This window comes from Apteryx mantelli, chromosome 17 (genome assembly GCF_036417845.1).
Source record: "Apteryx mantelli isolate bAptMan1 chromosome 17, bAptMan1.hap1, whole genome shotgun sequence".
NCBI classification, from domain to species: domain Eukaryota; kingdom Metazoa; phylum Chordata; class Aves; order Apterygiformes; family Apterygidae; genus Apteryx; species Apteryx mantelli.
The window spans coordinates 9,552,521-9,572,099 of NC_089994.1; the positions used below are offsets into that span (position 1 = coordinate 9,552,521).

The 19,579-nt window shown below is 40.6% G+C and overlaps 1 protein-coding gene across 3 annotated transcripts in view; it reads left to right on the top strand.

The window, feature by feature from the left end:
• Positions 1 to 18,918, top strand: part of PPM1F (protein phosphatase, Mg2+/Mn2+ dependent 1F) — a 36,085-nt gene extending 17,167 nt beyond the window's left edge. The window contains exons 6-8 of one of the 3 annotated variants that reach the window (XM_067306944.1): positions 933 to 1,026; positions 1,966 to 2,618; positions 18,881 to 18,918. In XM_067306944.1, the coding sequence (XP_067163045.1) occupies positions 933 to 1,026; positions 1,966 to 2,354 (483 nt within the window). In that variant the 3' untranslated portion in view covers positions 2,355 to 2,618; positions 18,881 to 18,918. Of the gene's footprint in view, positions 1 to 932; positions 1,027 to 1,965; positions 2,619 to 3,435; positions 3,450 to 10,629; positions 10,759 to 18,880 lie in introns of those variants that run through there. The other 2 variants (XM_067306942.1, XM_067306943.1) reach the window with 2 other exon arrangements.
• The last annotated feature ends 661 nt before the right edge of the window (positions 18,919 to 19,579 follow it).

Below are 19,579 nucleotides of genomic sequence, written 5' to 3' on the forward strand. Positions count from 1 at the left end.
CTTGAAAGTCTTTGGAATCAAGGTTTCATAAGTGTTTTGCACCTTACATAATTTTGTCTAGTTTATATTCAGAGAATGGCAACCTCTTTTTCCATCCACTCCTATGTTTTGAAAAGGTGGTTCCCATCTCATGCCCCCCTGAAAATACTGATAGTACTGGTAGGCCTGACTTCAGTTCCTGCTTGGACTGTCTTTTCAAAACAAGTAGTAGTTTGCAGACTTTTATGGGATTTTATTTGTGAATTTTTAAGTGCCATTGTTATAAATGGGCTTCCTAATTTATGAGATTAGTATCTATTTAAAATGTTAGTGTAACTCAGGTCTTTCACATTGTGCTATAATGTCATCTAAAAGCTAATTTTAATCTATTAGCATAACTAGCTTAAAGCATCTTGCATTTCTTACATATTTTAAAAAGCTAGGTATTTTATTACATGGAACGTGGTAGGGATCCAGCAATTTTAGATAGCTTCCCTTTGTCTCAACAGCATGAATAACTAAAGTAGTTAAAAGAGTATCATTGCAAATACCACATTTCAGTGTTATGTAGTTTAGCTATCCTGTCTCTTATTCCAAATATATAAATATTTACCCAATTGCTATATGGGATGGGAAGAAGTGGGAGGAGAGGCGCTCATGTGTACAGAAATGGACATGGTGATACAGGGAGTTAAGAATTCTGCTTTCTTTGTGGACAAGCTGTGATACAGTTGCAAAGCAGGTGAGTTGCTCCCAGTAGTCTTAGTAAGTGCCCGTTTCTGAACTGGATTCTGATATGCTTTTGTGGTTGTGGTATTTGTTCTATACATACAGGAGTGAAAGTTGCACATGGTTTGGGGGTTTGTCTTTTTTCCTCTTCAACTGGGTAACAACAAGGTCAGTAAGTCATGAGTAGGCTTTTGACATAAAAACTGTATTCTGCTGTATTTTAGGATGAGAAAGCCCGTATTGAGGCTCTGGGTGGCTGTGTAACCTACATGGACTGTTGGAGGGTTAATGGTACCTTGGCTGTTTCCAGAGCAATTGGTAAGTTAAACCATCAGAAATAGTACAGTTCAGATTTAATTTGATTAAAACACACAACCTGAAATTGTATATTTACTGTAAATGACATTTTGCTCAGCATGGACCAAGTAGCAAGCCACTCTTACTGTCTTTGCCATAAGGCTAGCTGACAGCTGTATTATTTTTCCATAGCTTACATAATCTTACTGCCTTTGCTATAAGTATAGAATATTGTTTTATTTTTACATTCTAGCCGTGACAGTCCTAATTGTTTTATTCTTCTAAGTCCATTGCTTCTCATAAATGAGAAATCAGATTGTAGCATCCTCCTTCAAATTACACATATCCAGCGAAGTACGACATGTTAGTTGTAGTATTTCTCTTATGGAAAGAGCTTTCTTTGCTACTCACCAATTGGGGCAAAAGGAGAAAAAACCCTGTGCAAGAACTGTAATGTGTGAACAGAAATAAGTTTGTATAAATCCATATAATACTACTTTGGATCAATAGTAACCTGTGTTTGAGGAGTCCTTATGAAACCGAACTAAGCATGTGAGCAGATTCTTACAGCATTATGCTGTATATTGCGATAGCTAAGAAAAATCTTTTCATAGCATTTTGAAGGCTGTATAAGAGGCACACTTGCAAATGAAGGCCTGAATATCTCCTTCACAGATATATTTCAGGGAGAAGAAACTTGGAAAGAATTTTATTAGTTTCCCTGCAAAGCTAGGAAAGCATGAGCTCCTTACAAACCCACTGGATTTTGGTAGCTCCCAAGAGCTCTCAAAGAAACAAAGACTTTCCAAGCTTATCCTGTAGCTTTTAACTGCTTTTGTCCTGCATCAGGTATCTCTGGAATATGATCTGGTTGTTCTGGAGGGCAGTAAAAGCAATTGGTTGTTAAGGAAGTAACTGCCTACATTTGAAGTAATAAAGCCTTTCTGATTTCTGTTTCAGGTGACCTGTATCAGAAACCCTACATCTCTGGTGATGCAGATGGAGATTCATTTGAGCTGACTGGTTCTGAAGATTACTTGCTCCTAGCCTGCGATGGATTCTTTGATGCTATCAAACCATATGAGGTTGTAGACTTGGTCCTAGATCATTTAATGCAAACCAAAGGAGTGGGTCTCAAGGCAGCGGAAAGACTAGTGGCTGCTGCAAAGGAAAATGGATCCAGTGATAACATCACTGTTTTAGTGGTCTTCTTGAGAGACCCTCAGGACATCTTGGCAGACTGTCTCAGAGACCCTAAGAGCCTTGGGGCTGGTGAGGATGCTCAGAGCTCAGCCTTTAACTTCCTCAGCTGTGAGGCAGCAGCCACACCAGTGACAGAATCTGTTTAATCCAGAACATTGAAATAAGTTAACTTAAGGAATTGCTTTCCACTGAAGAAGCCTCTAATATAATAGGCAAAACATAAAATGACAAATGGACAAACATTTAGCAAAAAAACAAGCCTCCTTTTACTGAGTTCCCACTTGTCTTTTCTTCTCCTCCCTTCAAAAACTGCTGAGTGGGCTTGCAGACTTGTGCAGCTATTTCTTCTCTGGGAACCGATTCTAAAGTGTGTCCAGGGCTGCTGGTCATGTCCATCTGCCCTGGAAGTGGTAAGAAACCATAATATATATAAGCTAATGGGTGAGAATGCTTGTTTGTGAATTCTGAGTGAAACTTTAAATTAGCGCTTAAAAAGAATGCTGTATGTTATATTTAATTTTGATGTTACTTTGGGGATTGGGAGGAGAGAAGCTGTACCATCAAAGAGAAGCTTGTTGCTGTGTGTGGCCTGTAGGAACAGGCTTGGTGTGCCAGAGAACTGGGTGACCAGAAGTAGCAGCCCATGCGTTGTGTTAGTTACTTTTGTTTTGTACCAAAGATGATATTAAGAGAATGCTGTGACCTCTTTCTTCAAACAAAGAGGTTAAATTCTGTGTGTATGAGGAGGGGAAGATGAAGCTGAATGCTCCAGAGAAAGAGCAAGAAAGCTATCCAGAAATGTCCCCAGCAAAAATAATACAAAATCAGCTGCTCTCTGGGATGCTCTAGTTTATAAACTGGAATCCAATATTTAACTGCACTGGATTATTCTTCCCTAGCAAACATGCTTTTTTGGCTATCTGGCAACCTGGAAAGAAAGGACACTTATTGATATGTTTGAAAGAGGTCCGTTACAAGTTGTGTATGCTCTACCAGTAACATGTTCTATTTCTGCCATATTTTTATGTGTACTATAACAAGTGAATATTTTATTTTTATTTTAAGGGTTTATTTGTTTATTTACTGAACTTTACAGTCGGAGGATTTTTTGCAGTGTTATTTTATTTTGTTGTGTTTTTTATTTAAATTAGAATTTTAAAGTGGCTATGTCTTTTATCTGTTTTTAAAAACTGACTACCCTCAAGTGCCTTAAATATTTCACCCAAGGATAGAGATTGCTGGCTTCCTATCGTATTCTGGTGAGCCACTTTATAATGTGATTTTTTTTTTTTAATTTCATTAATATTAATGTCTAATGCACTTAACTGTTTCGTTTTTGTGAATGATTTAGTGGGAGCTGGGTTTCAGGAAAACATCTCATTCAGTGTTGCCAAATCTTGTGGCTTGTAGTAAAAGCTTCACAATACTTACTGTGATTTTCCCCCCCCCCATGCAAAAATCTCTAGTTAGTTAATCATAAAGCAACTAGCTGCTTCATCATGACTTTCATTTAAAAGCAAATAGTCTTCTGACCTTCACAAGAAAATTTAATAACACAAACTTAAAACTGTCTAGTAACAGAATTTTGATCTTAATAGATTAAACATCTATTAAAATTTGAAATTTTAATAGATGCTTAATGTTGGCCATACGTCATCAACTTTTGGGGTTCAAATAACTTTTTAAGGAGATGTGAAGCTAAGGAAAGGATGAAAGAATTTTAATGAACATGTATGTTGTTGTGCAAGTGTTACGTCCATTACGTGTTAGAGCCACTGGTTGTGTTTTATCCTGCCTTGCTGCCTGTCTAGCAGGAATCTCAACAAGATCTGAATGCTCAGTGGCAAATGTATTAGTAATTTCTGTACCTAAACAAGAAGTGCTTTACATCTGGTGGTAAGACTGTACGCCTTCTGGAGAAGCACGACATTGCAATACGTCAGTCCTGTTTCAAACGTGTTGAAAATTCGTGTTGTTTAGGAGGAAGCTTAGGTAGAAGAGTTGAGACGACTAAGCAAAGGCGGAGCAGAGCAGTGCTGTTCGTGTCCCTGCTGTCTCTGAAGTGTCAGCTAGTGTAGGAGAGTGAAGTCACCTGGGCGACTCGAGCCTTTTGCCCAATTACTATGGACAATTGTGCAGTTTAACATAGTAACTCTGCAGTGAGCTGCCCTCTCATTATGTAGCACCTGGGACAGACTTTGTTTTGCTGCGGAAATACAGTAGCTTTTCCATTGCAAATGTTGTAACCACTTTCCCACTGTATCTTTTGCTGCCCTAAAATATGTGGGGAAAGCTTGCTGTGACAGCAACCTGATAGCGTGGGTGTTAATTTTTGTACTGAATCTCCTTCAGCTAAGGAAGCCTTCAGACTGGCGTAGCAATCCCTTTGGGCCTCCTGCCTCGCGTCTCTGCGGTTTCTAACTGAGATACTCGGTGCCATGCTGAATTCTGATGGCTGCTAGTGCCTCTTGGCCTCTTGGAAATAGAGGTCTCAATATTAATAATATAGTAAGAGTCACACAGAATTGTCTGACTTCACGGCTCTCTGAAGTTTATTGTTATCAGGGGTGAGGGAGAAGCTACTGTATTCCTGAGGGGAGCTGTGAAATGTTGGTAAGCTCGGAGTATGGTTTCATTTCTGAAACTTTGCCAATTTTCTGAAACATGGATGGAACTGAACAGGCCAAGCTCTCTGTAATGATCCTTCTATTCCAACCTTTTGGGGCAGATGGAGAAAATCCAAGCCTTACAATGTGCGCTTACAGCCATGTGAGAATATCCCATCACGTTTGAAATGAATAAGATTTGGGGGGGCGGGAGGGAGTTATGTGTGAAATGCACATTTAGAGAGCTGTCTGTGGTAATCAAAAACTTAAATAATTCTTGAACTACGCTTTAGAGAAGAAATTCTGCATTCTGAGAAGCTGTTCCTTTATATGGATGTTTTCCCTGAGATCTAAAGGGATAGAAATAGTCCTTGGGAACGAATAGAGATTTTGGGGGGAGGAGGGGAGGAGAGAAAGTGTTTCTCTAATTTTCAGAGGCTTCTTACTAGCTTTAGAAATTCCAGTCAGGTCTGTAGGAGGTTTAATGTGGTCAAGAAATGGCAGTTTGTATCCTGTCTGGACTAAATAAGTCATAATGTATCATTTAGAGTACAACTTGATTTCACATACTATTTGGGGAGAAAAATTGGTTTGGGACACATCTGACCTATTCTGGACAGTCTGATGAAAAACTATGGACTTTTTTTAATGAAAAAAATTTCAACTTGACGTAAATCGGTAATGTGAGTATAACAAAGTGCAACTATGGATTTTTGGAAGAATGTTTTTAAAATTCTATTGAAAACGGTCATAAAAGTGGTCTTATCCTTGGGATGGCATAACGACCTTCAACTTTTGTTTCACTTGTGACTTTGATACCACTTTTAGAAGTCAGCAGCTATAATGCATAATGCTGTTACAGCAGTTGTCACCAGTATAGGTGGTGGGGGGAGAGAGGTAGGAGCTCTAGCAGAAGATTATGAAGTTGAACTAAATAGTCCAAAAGCTGGAATGGTGCTATGTTTTGGATTTAAAGTACTAATCTGCTGCATTAGTTTTCCCCGTCTTTCCTCTTCAAACTCCTTGGGTTTCAAGTGTGGTGTTTTCTGTTTTGGGGGGTTTTGTTTGTTTTCCTTTCCCTTGGTTTCAGCACTCTACAACTAGTATGTAATTTTGGTGAGAGAATGACCCCACATCTCTGGACCTTCCTGGTGTCATCTAAAACATTAATGCTTTTCAGTCAATGTAAGGTATTGACTAATTTGTCTGTCTCCTCATTTTCTTTCTGATGGATATGTTACTTTGAGCTTGCAACAAAAACAATTCTTGTGTCTAGCCAAAATCTTTGAAACCATAAAAGCTATCTGACAAATGTTCAATGAAAAATTAAAGTAATTTCAGATTTTTCCTAGACCTCAAATGGATGCCCTTGCCTGCATTTTGGCATCCAGCTTCAGAAAAATTGCTCCTTAAAGGAGCCTGCATCTGAAACACCACATTGAAATTCTTACCTTGTGCTTGATTGAAAACTTTTTTTTTTTTTTTTTTTTTGCTTAGTGGGTACACAACATCGCCTTTCGATAGGGGTAATTCATTCTTCTACCTTTTCCTTCCCTGCCTCTTGCTCTCCTACAAAGAAGTATACCTAAAACAGTCAAGTCTTTTGGGTCTAACATTGAAAAGATTAAAATTTTACAAATTACCTGTGGTGCTTTTTTTTTTTTTTTTTTTTTGATAACACTTTACAGAGGATAGAAAGGCAGGAAATTTTTTAGAAAGAGGAAAATTAAGTAAAATCCACCCTCTAAGTGATGGAGGAGTGAAAGAGAGAGACAGGAATGCATTTAAGTATTATTAATGCCTATTTTAAAAAGGAAGTGGGCTGGAAAATAGAGCTACAAATGTCAGTTCCATAGAGTGAAATACCAATGCTTGAAAGGATTAGAAACACACCTGTTAAAAGCAAAACTCAGATGTGGTAACTCTGTCTTCAAGCAACTAGGGATGGAATCAAAATGCTCCAGCACCATAGGGGACTTTCTGTGATTCCTCAGTCTTGAATGTTAATGCTACTAAATGGATTTTTCTCAACATGCTGTGTATAAGGTAGCGCTAAGAGGAAACATTCAGTATATGCAGTTATTGGTCACTGTGCAACTGCTGCTGTGAGTAGAGGGTGTGAAGCATGTTAATGAACTGATACTGCTAGTGAGCTCTCATAGGATGAGTAATTGGGCACAGAGTGGTTACAGCAGAGTTGGCAGTTGAATAGTGTTAATCACAGTGATGACTTTAATAGCATTTAATAGACACTTATCTGAATTCAAAGTCAGATGAGATATTGCTCTTTTTAAAAGCATTTCCAGTGCTGTTAGCTTTCTGTCATGAAGAGCCACTAAAATTTCCAGGGTGTGTGTGTGGGGGGGGGTTGTTGTTTTTTTTTGGGGGGGGGAGGTTGACTGTTTGGAAAAGTTCTTGCTCTTGTTTTCTGAATTCTGTTAATAAGTGAATAAGTTGTCTGCATTAGAAAACCCATTTTCATTTGATAGTTTAAGGGAAAGAAGCTGTTTGGGGTTGAAACATGACTCCCAGAAATCCTTTAAAAACAAACAAAAAGGTGCTTCCAAAAGAGGTGCCTGAGAAAGCAGGTATTTCTAAGTGGTATTGCCCAAAAGGCCTTAGCTTTTAAGGAACCAGCAAATGCTGTCAGTATGTAAAGGAGTCATTGGAGTTGGTTGAGCTTCTTAAACTTTAAATTAAGACTGCAACTCTACCATGCATAGGTGAGATTTTGTTGGTTAGGTTACTCTGATTCTTGTGGTACTTAAGACATGGCATATTTCTATTCTTACAGTACTGAAGTATCAAGCAAATGCTTTAGGGAGAAGGTGGGGGGAATGTTAGCCACAACACAGCATATTGCAGATGATTCATATGTAATTTAGCTCCAGTTAAGCCTGAATTAAATTTCCCTTCTTAGTTCTATGCTATTACTGCATAGCTGTCCCTTTCAGGATTGGGCCTGTGCTGTCAAGTAAAGTCCTGCTAGGAAGTACTGGTCCCAATCCCCTTTTTCGGGAGCAAACAACTCTTGATGGACAAAATCTCTTTCAGGAAGGGTGGGAGAGGGAGAAAAAGGAGTTTTCAAATGACTGCAAAACTTCCTAATCTATGCTAAGTTATGTATTCTCTCTAAACGTATTTTTATAGCACATCTGTTACCATTTGAATATTTATGCTAAAGATGATCAGTTTTCTGCCAAACTAGTCATAACCTTTAAAACTGACAGCACAGAAAACACGAGCATAGTCCTCCCTGCTTTCCTAAATGTAGCCACTAAAACAGCCAGCCCTGCTGAGTTTTTGTTTTGTAGTATAGACAGCTCTAAGGGCTAAGCCAGCCGCTTCCCGCATATGTTTGGTTGTTTTTAATATATTTGTTGGATTCTACTGTAGCTAAAGCTATTTCTATTGATTTCAGTCATGTCAGCTGAAAAGTATTCAAATGGAGACGTGAGGGAGTGGATCTGAACGGGTATCCGTCAGAGACGCTTCTTAACATACTGCCTTAAAATGACCTAATAGGCCTTTGAGAACTTTATCTCACTGAATAGAATTGGAAACCAAAATCTTAGAGAATCATTTAAACCTTTACCCTGCTGTGACCCACCAGCACCTGCAAGCGCACAAGGCCTCCCCCAGGCCATTTCATGTTGCCAATTTAATGTGTGGGTTTTCCAATCTGTGCATGCTGCTGCTGGTGCACACAAAAATAAACAAAAGACAGCTGTGTTGGCAGCCTAGAAAATTTAGCAAGATGCAGCTTTTGTCAAACAGAAGAGGGTAAAATCGATAGGGAAAGAAATGTTTTCAAGCTTCTTGGAATGCAAACAATGGAATAAAAAATGCAACCTGAAAGAGTTGGCAGTGCAATGTCAACTTAAAACCACTATTTCAAGCAAATGAATTTGTCTGCTTTGTAATGTCTGCTTTATTTTGTTAACAAACGCCTTTTAGCTGAGGTTTCATGTCTTTTTGCTGATATGCCCTTTTTAGTCTGGAGAAGATATATTTAACTTGCTGAGGAGCTGAATGTGTCTGTGTTTTGTGACTATTCTAGTTAGATTATGGTTATTGAATTTTCTCTCAACTGTTAAGCCTGATTACAAATTCCCAGGAGATATTAATATAGCAAGTACTGACCTTATTAATGATTTAAATGGCTCTGGATCACCGTGCACAAGAACATCAGTCTTTCCTGTTCTAGTGGATCACTTTATGAAGTTTGTTATCGTTTAGATGGCAGTACAGTAGGCATGTGAAAGGTTTGTCCCTATGGCAAATGGAACTGGAACATTTGACATTGCTGCCTGGAGGGGAGGTATTTATCCTTTTCCCTAAAGAATGATGGTTCCTTTTGGATATCTAAGGATAGAGATAACAGCTAGGAAACTAGAGGGATCTTATGGGGGGCTTCTCAGGGCAATTAGATACTGTGGCTTCTCTTCTGTATTGCTGTTTCCTAACTCTGTTAAAAGGCATTCTGCTTAATATGGTATGATTAATGCTGCTGTCATTTTTTTCTTTTGTGGGTTTGAAAATTTTCATATTTTTAATAATAGCTAGATGTTTGTTTTGTTGGGGGTTAAAAATTTATGCAAAAAGCATATAGCTTTTCTTATTTCCTCTTCTGAAAATCAGTCCTGCTCTAACTCCTCCTTATTCTCTTCCCAGTCTCCTTTTTCTTCTACCTTGTATGTGCCAGCCAAAAAAAAAATGCTACTTCATAGACATTAAATTCCATTGGCTGTTAAGTCACTGTAGTTGCCTTTTTATAATTTTTATTTTATGTGTGTTTGTAATGAGTGTGGTATGATTCTTGGAGGTCTGCAACTCCACGAGTGTAGAAAGTACCATGTCAGCTAGGAAGATGCAAGACTACAACTGGTGTCTTTTTGACACTGACCAGTATTGGATGTGCAGGAAGAAAATCCTGTTATTTGCATGTTATTAGATAGGAATACTTATGCTTGCTCCAGGAAACAGGAGCTCTCTTATCCTGACTACAGGACTTGAGAAATTTTCTTGTCTCTGTATCCTTTTGTTCCAGCAGAATTGTATTTTTAACCATTTGCACTGTTTCGGGGGGGGGGGGGGGGGACGACCCAACCCACTTTCCAACTTCCTTTACCTCCTCAGTTCTTTCCTGCCCTAGTCGACTGAACAGACAGGTTGGTAACTGTAGCATACTGTGTGGCTAATCAACCTTTCAGCTAACGTAATTCTGCAGTGTCTGGTCTGTATGAGAACTTCAATCCTGTACTTATTTAGTGGTAAATTAGACTTTTGTAACTATTCCTGCTGACTTAAAAATATGTGTTCTTATCAGTATTAAAATAGTCCAAGAGCGGAACTGTTGCTTTAGGCACATTTCTTGCCACTGTGTTGGCTAATGAACCTTGAATGAAAGTAAGAGGGCCAGTGACTTTGAAATAGGAGCTGTTAGCCAAGTGTTGTGGAATCCTAGTCCTTATTTATTTTGTATGTTAATCTGCACTTGTGACCTTGAGCAGAAAAGCTGTGTTACAGCAGGTTTTGTAAGCTGTGGCTTAACCAGTTATCTAGTTCCTTAAAACTCTTCTTATTCAAGCTTGACTGGTTTAGTGCACAAATCAAAAACCTGTTGTTAGTGATCATTACATGCTATGCATATTGTATGTTCGTTTATGTGGATTGTTCTAATAGTGCTTGTGTGTATTTTGCTACATTACTGTATTTTATATATATATTTATATATATAAATATATATATATAATGTATTGCATGAGGTTTAATTGTTGAATTTTTTTGTATTGTCACTTTTGTATTCACACAGTGCCTCATGTATCTATTTGCATATTGCAAGAAATGTTTCAAAGCAATGATTGGAAACAAGTGGGGATAAGAGCTCTCCAATGTAGGATCTGATGTTTTTTGAAGTATTAATAAAGCGTAGTGATTTGGAGCATTGTTTGTTTCTTTTCATTTTAGTCCTTCAAGTAGCTGAGCCATATGGCACACATCTTTGTGGGGTTACCCTGCCATACTGGTGAGTGTCACCAAACCTTGCTTTCTTCCATAGGACCTTTCTGGAAAAAGAGGCACTTCTGGAAAGCATTAGAAGGAAACAATCCTTGGATCACAGAGCATCTTGAAGAGATTGTGTTACTAAAGCCATCTTAGAAATGGCCTGTGTACTTTTGTTCTAATTCATTCATCTGATCTAAGTTTTCTTTGATTCTCTTTAGCAGCTAACGACAATACTACTGCAGGATAAGGTTGACTTGCTGCCTAATGTCTTCCAATAATGGGGTAATGATCTGAAAATCCCTGTTTCAGCAGAGATAGTGAGAAGAATTTGTTGGTAACTTGCATATTTGCTGAAGAAGCAATGTGCAGGACAGACTGTAAATTTTTGGGGTACATTAGGGTTAACTCTCTACAGAGCATAGAGGAAGTTTTGAGAAAGATTGCAAATTTCAAAATACAAGGGTGGCTTAGGAAATTAGCTAATCTTTGTGATTGTTTCTGAAATGCTGGTACCGATATCATCAAGAAAGGAGGATGTAAGGGCAGCAGGACAGAGATAATGTACCTCAAGAAGCAAGCCTTAGCAGTCTTGGGGATCTGAGGTATGCAGTCTTTTTAGGAAGCAAGCCTGAAGGGTAAAGGATAGTTGGCAATTGCTGAAAGAGTTTGTTATTGTGCCTGTACTATGTCTATCCCAGTGAACATGAAAATAAAAGTCTAGTGAGAGTCCAAGATGCTGCAGCAGAGGGAAGCAGATAAGGGAGAAGGGGTAAAGATAATTCTTGGAATATAAAAATAACTGCAATCAATCATGAGATAGATTTTGCTGGAGATGCTATGGGCATACTTGAACCTACTTCAGATCGGACCTTAAATGTCTTGAAAATATCTTCCATTTCATAGCTCTGAATGTTTCAAAGAAGTAAGAATTCCCAATGTGAAAATTCACTTGTATTAATCCCCAGGAAACCAGCAAATTCTCAAAAAAGCATAGGTTTAGAATTTGCTTGACTACCTTTAGCAGCAGTTTCCTAATCTGTAATTTACTTAGCTCACCAGGGAGCATAAGCAACAGCTAACTGCTGCTGCTGTTTTATGAGCAACTACTGGAATCCATCATCCAGGTAATTCCACAGTCCAAAGACAGCTACAGCTACTCTTTGAAGCAGCACAGAGCTGAACAGAATCACTCCAGTATGTTGTAGGTATCTTTGCCACTTTCTAAAAGAGTGTATCTGTGTCCTACTGATCTGAGTCCACTCCAGCTGCAGTTATGTGATGTTTGAAGAGAACAGAACTGGGCCTTACTATTGTTTCTCCTTTCTGGTGCCTGGCTTTGGTTTTACTGTCCCCTTTTGGTTAGCAGGAAGAGAAGTCCAGACATTGCTGATTCTTTCTGGCTGTGCCATCCTACCTGTGAATGTTTTCTTTCTCATCTATTGGATTGCCAACGGACTGTGTGTTCAAAATGGGGCTCATGGCCTACCTTCTGCTCAGTGATGTTGGTCATCTGCAGTTCTCTGCTGGTGGATTTGAGCAATAAGCAATTAATAAGCCCATCAAAATTAATACAAAACTTTGTTTTAAAGGTACATGAAGCTAAATTTAGATGCCATTGATGAGGTTCAGTGTATCTAAGCAAATGGTTCAATGACACTAGCGTTATCCACCACACTTAATTGTTTGACCAAGCAATAACAAATCCGTGTGTCCTGCTTACCCTTCCCCATTTGGTCTGGGTTTCTTTGCAGATGATGTGCAGTAGAATCCGCTGCCACTCATTTCTCAGCAGTAGAAAGTAGTGAAATCACAGTGGTGCTGAGGCAGATGTTCCTGGTTGAGCCTGAATTAGACTCACAAAACGAATGAGGGCTGTTTAATTCCCGTACAGTTGCTCAGTTGACCCTGACTAGTGTTAGCTGGTTTCATCCAGATTCTCTGGGAAATTGTACTGGGGGTTGCTAAGCAGAAATTAATTCTCCAGCTCTACCAGATCAATCTGGAAATGCCCATCCCCTACAGCTGGGAAACGGAGTGACCAGAAGTGCCTCATCGGAGATGAGAGCTGTAAGAAATACGGGCTCTTCCACAGAAATGCAGGAGACTTCGTGTCTCTACTCTGGCGAGGGCCAGGTAAAACATGGTCTGCATCTAGAACAAGACTGTAATTTGGGGGGGCTGGTGTACATTGCAGGCTTTCATGTTACTGTCTCTATTCTTTTTTTTTTAAGAAATCAAATATCATTTTGGATATGCCATGTGTGAAGTCACTTGTAAATGATCCGTAGAGACTGTAATGGGTATTAACTACCCATTTCACCAAACTGATAATGCACAGTTCTGCGTATGCAGCTATGCTAATGTCCAAGGTCAACATCCCTTCTATAATCTGTTTTTTGATGTGATAAGTTGATCTTGACCTTTTCTGTTTTGGGTATCTTACAAAACATATTACCTGATGTACTATGGCTGGTTCTTAATAACTTGCTACATGCTTTCTGATATTTGCTTGGTTTTTTTGTTTGTTTGTTTTGTTTTTAACTAGGGTTGAAACGTTTTGAAGCTTGGGTTTGCCACATTCCCATGTTGTTATGTCAAGCTGTTTGGAAAGAATCTTAAGCTCTCATGAGAATGAGTGAATATTATTTAAATGTTTAAATGGTGCAGCTGTTATATAGCCTTCAAATGAAGCAGTTCTTGGAAAGAAATATTTTGAACATGCCTTGACAAACATAAACCTGTTCACTTTAGAGTTCACTGTGTGCTTGAGGCATATAGTGAGGCAAAATCAAGTCTTTTGCATAGCCTAAAAGAAAAAATATGCTGTGGTGGAGCAGGCTAGCTACAGTACCTGGGTCTGAAGTTTGGTGATATTCTAATTTTCTCTAGAAAAAGATTACACAAACAGTAAGGGAAAAAAAGACTTATTTCCTGAATCATACTCTAGCCTGCAGAGTAAGCACTTCGAGGAAACAACCTGTGACTTTCATCTACCCAGGGTGATTTTCCTGGGTTAACCAATGTCTTCTGAGCTCTCACAAATGACAGTGGAAGCTACTCCTGCCTCAAGGTAAGGCAGGGGGGTCTCGGGTATGGAGAAGGAATTGTTCTGCAGGTGTCCGAATATTCCTTTAGGGCTTTGTGCTTCCACCCCTAGAGGGCTCCCTCCTTCCTTTTGCCAAAACAAAACACAAGGCAGTTGGAAAAGAATTTGATGTTACCCATTGCCACAAATGGTTCAAAAAAATCCTCTGCATCCTGTGTCATTTTTGTGACATTTCCACCTTGTAGTTAGCCACTGGAAATCTGACTGGGAGAAGTTTCTTTGCGTGATAATACCTTCCTTCCTACCCAGGATCTTTAAGAAGTTGCAGTGACTGTTTTGTTTTTACTGGCTAACATTCAAGTAGTTTTAACTTATTAAAACTGAGGGTTTTGGCACAGATAACAGCAGACCACATCAGGCTGGATTCAGCTTGTCCAGTACCAGATTTCTGTTGGATAACGGCCAACGGCAGTAATTCGGGGAGCCTGCAAAAACCCATGTACATGGGAGGCAGGAGAGAAATAATACATGCAAAGAGGGGGACTAAACCAGTATGGATTAGAATAATATTCCTTTTCGCATCTCTTAGTCAGGATCACAAGATCTGGACAGTTTCTCTTTATATAAGATATAAAAGATATTTGTCTGTATATGCTTATCAGGCTATAAGAGATATCTCTCTTTTTAGTCTAGAGACTGGTTGTGACTTGTCAGTTAAGTTTGGGGTCTGTTTTTGCCTTAAACCAGAGTTTCAAAGTCTTTATTTTGCATGTGCATACTTGATATAATCAATTTCTATCTTTTCCCCAAAGCCACAGAATTTTTGTTTGACAGTGTGCATAGTTAAATCCATTAACTTCAAAATAAAAGACCAGATCCTTTACGAAACCAAGTTCCAGCATCAGTGTGGGAAAAAGCAAAAAATCTTAACAATGGAATAGAAGACACTTGGAGCTTTCTGCATACTTAATTATAGTCATTTAAAATCTTGTGCAAAGTCTATGCTTGAAGAAGTCCTGAGCTATAATTAAGGCAAGCTGCTAATGATGGATCTAATTGTTGGGTTACAGACAGGCTCAGGTAACGTGAGCGGGGCCGTTGACATCTGAGGTGTTGCAGCCGATTGCTGCTGCCTGTTGATGCAGCTAACTCCACACAGCTGTTCCGCCAGCCACAGTGACCGGCACGGGGTCGAGTGGACGCCTGTCGAGAGTTTTCACTGACAGACTTAGCTGCCCAAATGTCACTGGTCGTTAGAGGTACCACGTCCCTAGTGCTGGCTCCCGTAAGACTTCCTGGAGCGCAGCTGCTTTAGCACGATGCCATGCTGAACCCGCACTACCGAGGGAATGGAGATGGGAGGAAGAACTGGAGCCCGCGAGCAGCTCTGCCCGCTCCCCCTCTCTGTCCCGCAGTCCCATGCGGTCTCATACCTTTCCGCAGGAGTAAAACGTGCAGCTGAGGCAAAGGTCAGATTTGGCACTGCAGTCAGGCTTGGTTGCGTTGGTGAGTCTGCTTTTAAAAATAATCCCGTTCTCTGTCCCTTCCAAATGACCTGGATGGATTTTCATCTCTTCAAAATGTTAGAAATATCAAATCATTACTGTAGAACTGAAGCGGAGTTGCCTGTGTTGGTGAATGCCGAGAATACTATAATTCTTCTAAAGTAAACACCAGATCCCTGGCCATTCAGTATTAAGGTTATATTTAAAGTTCAAACACAGCGTTTTGGGAACGTACCAGTTAAACCACTGAAATGACGTTCCTGCTGCACAGTGCAGTAAACTGCATACTGATCTGGGATTACGAGGAAAGCGTTTCACGGGCTTGGTTTTGGACCAGTATTAAAACTTTTGAAAAATACTTTCATCTAGATGTTTTCATTATGTTCTTCCTCCTGGAAGTGTTTATAAAACTGTATTTTGCATTATCTCAATTTGTGTTTTGGGTTTGTTTGCTTTCCAAGCTGAAGGAGTTACTCATCTGTATTCTTGGTCTTACCCCCTTTGTAACTGGTGACTGTTGGGGGGGGGGGGTTGTTTTGTTTTGTTTTTTGATAATGCTAAAAAAGATTAGCAAATGGCTGGCCTCTGCAGAGTAAAGAAGACAGAGTGGGGACTCAAGCAGTTCAGTATCTTACTTTGAAATAGTTTAAGATATTTTCATTAATCTTTCCTTAATACGAACACTGAAACTGTCTCTCCCCCCCTTACTACTAATCACCTTCTGTAATGGGAGATATGTTGCAAAGGCCTGTCCCCACCCTCTGAAAATTGTCTTCTGATATTTTCTTGTTAATGAAATTTTAAGTCAATGAGCTGTTTCCAAATAGTAATAGGCCAAGTCAGGATGTGCATTAGCAGGCTAATGGCAGGCATCCTGCGTGCTGAAGGCAGTGTCCCATGGCAATCCTCAAGGAGCTGGCTGCATCACCGGCAGCACTTAATACTGGCTCTGCTAAAGCACTTCTTGTCCTCCCATCGCCTCCTTTGGGAGACTGCTCCGTTGACTAATAGATCTCCCCGTCAGGAAGTCTTTCCTGCTCTTCAGTCTTACTGATCTCAGTTTTATTCCAATGCATATAACTGTAACTTCTGACTACTCCTTAATTAAAAAACAAACAACAAAAAAAAACCTGAACAAAGGCCAAAAAAAAAATCATATTTGTATCATATCAAGAATGGAGACTAATCTGTTTTTCAGTCTTCATTTCAAAACTTGTAGGACTTCAGTTTTTAGCTAAATGCTGCCTGGATATATTTCAGGGTGGTGGCAGCAGGATCTGGAAGCTGGCTAACCTGAATCCGCTCATAAATAAAACCGCTGGGACCTGGAATCTGTTGGTGACCCATGCGTGTGCCTGCGGCGCGTACAAAAGCTGGCAGCTAACGAAAGCGGAGCTGAGCTTCTCGGGGCTCAAGGGAAGCCTGTGAAGTTGCACCACGCCCGAGCCGAGATGCCGCAGGGGGGCCGGGGTGCGGCAGAGACCACCGGGGCCGCCCCGCGCGGGGCGAAAGGCGGCAGCACAAGGGCTGCGGCAAAGCTGCCGCCTGCAGCAGCCGTCGCCGGCTGCACGGAGGCTGGCGCACAGGAAGCAGCAGGGAGAGGTTTTCACAAGGACCTGTTGTTTGGCTGCTCAGATTGTATCAGTGTTGCTGGCTATTGAGAGGGGTTTGGCCTTTGGGTTTTGCTTTCAGCTTTATTTATTTTTGCCTGTTCTCAATTCTCTTTGTGAATACCAATATTCTGAGTCACGCAGAATGATTTCTGCCTTCGTTTAAGATTCCTTCCAGCTTCCCTTCAAGTGCTTGTAGGCTGTCGCTGCCCCTGCCTCCCCCTGTGCACTTTGCTGCACACATTAAGCTTTTAGTATTCCTTCACTCGTCAACTCCTTCAGCTCTGGCGGGCGAATGCCTTCATCCATATTAAACTACATTGCACCTTTGGTTCTTTGCACAACTTGCTTTCTTCACCTGACCTGTTCCGTAGTGTCTCAGCTACTTCTGAAACATGTTTTCATGCATTTGAAATATGGTATGAGGCCATAGTCTATCCTAGGCCTACACCGGCAGCGCTTAGCGCTAATTCAGTTAAATGGTTAAACCACGAAACGGGGCATGCAGACCCTTTAGCCTGTTTCTGTTATACTACGTCCTTCTGTGTCATTCTGGATAAACCCATTTATCTCTCTGTGTCCTTGTTTTTGTGATATATAGTGGTGTTTAAATTGTCTATGGTACCTACACCAAACAAATGGGAATAAGTTTCTGAAAGCCTAAATTAAAAGATGCAATATAGATAAGAAGTAATTGTGTAGTTCGGTAATGGGTAATCCTCCGTGAATTGCTGAACTCTGTGGCACTCAAAAGCTTGTGTATAAGAGATTTCACAAATCAATTAAAAAAGAAAAAGGAAAGGAGGTTGGGTCTCTCAGTACAGTGCTAAGTGTCGATTCAGTGGATGTCTTAATGCTTGTTAATGACTGTCCCTAATGGCATTCAAACGCTGTACATTTGCTTTAGCTTTTTTCAAAGTCCAGATGAGCCGCTCAGAGCTCTCTTAATGATGCGAATTATTTAGCACTCATTTGTATGCAGTATGCTCCTGCTTTGAAAGTACTTCACAGGATCCAAGCCAGATTCAGCCTTGCAGCTCCACTGAAGTCAATGCTTGTCTGTGCATCTGCTGGTCTCTTTTCTCTTTGTTTCTGCTCAAAGAGTTAACTTCTTGTGCTGATTTTATTTCTTCAAAGGTAATATCTGCAAAGGCTTTTTAGTCCTCCTTCTCTCTTCCCCCCGCCTCCCCCATTAAAGTAGCCACGAGTACAAATCTGGATCTGTGGGTTCTCTCATCTCCTCCTCAAGCCCTGCAAAAGTAGGACAAGCTAAGCAGAAAATAATCTTTCCGTTCTTTTCTTTCCACTGCTTTGCAACCCCTAACCACAGTCTCAGTGGTATATGACACTTCTCCTAAAACCGTCCTGCAGAGAACCTCTACCATCTGATGCATGCAAGACGCTGCGCTGCTGTCTGTGGCCCGTTTCCGGATTAGCACAGCCTGAACTGATGGAGGCCAAGCAGCGCGCGAGGCTGCAGCCTCGTGGCACTGGGGTAACGATGTCGCGCCCTTTCTGCCGGCTGAGAGCAGCGTGGCAGGGGAGCCTGGCCTGGTGTTCTGAGTTCAAGTGGCTGCTGGAAGGTGGAACGTTCTTAATTCACTCATGTACTCATTTTTCAGTGTTTGACTTTATAACCTTAATATTTTTAATCTAATTTTTAACTTGGCACAACTATGTTTTAACTCATACTTTAAAAGAAAAAAAAAATCATCTTGTGCAATGATATCACTCCCCGATGGGGTCGGGGTGTGATTTTTGGATTCCAGCACAGACCTACAACCCTCTCCTGCCTGCACTGGGTAACTGGGAGTAATGGAAAAGTGTCCTTTCTAGCTGCACGTGTCACTAGAATGGGCAGACATGCATTTTCTTGTCAGCTTTTTCTTTTCACAGATATTTGCTGGCAGCAAAGGGATGAGCACTGAGACACGGGAATAACAGGTTCACTTCCAAGCTCTGTAGCAGGTGAGTCTAGAAGCTCTGTTGCCCTTCTCACTTTTATGTAGGTATATATACATATTTAATATAATACTTAATATTGAATATATTTGTATAGTATTGTTATAGTATATGACCACTTCCCCTCTCCCTCTCCTGTAGCAGTGTCCATGCTTCCCTCTCTCCTGCTGGGGATGGAGGTATCCCCGGAGGAGCGCGGCCCACAGGCCGCCGCGGCAGTGGGGTGGGAGTCCAGGGAGCCTCGTGGTAGGTGCAAAGCAGGAGAAAGCAGCCTCGCCGGGCAGCGCAGGGGGACGAGCGGGGCACGGGGGCTGCTCAGTGTGCTGGGCTGTCCTGCCAGCGCGTCAGACAAAAAAACAGAAGCTAGACTTCTTGGCTGCGCGTGTTGTTCCCCTATTCATTGCGTCTGGGTGATGTATTCTGTGCCTGTGGTTTTAATAAATATCTTTCTAAGCTACTTTCTGCTTCAGTCCCCCATGGGATAGCTGTTTCCAGCTCAGCTGCATCAGTGTGCTGAAGATGTTAAGTCTGAATGTGGGGAACAGAGGAAAAAGAGAACTTCATGCAGAGCATCTACGAAAGCTTTAACTTTAACCACACCTCTGTGAAGATGCCATATATTACACAAGCCTC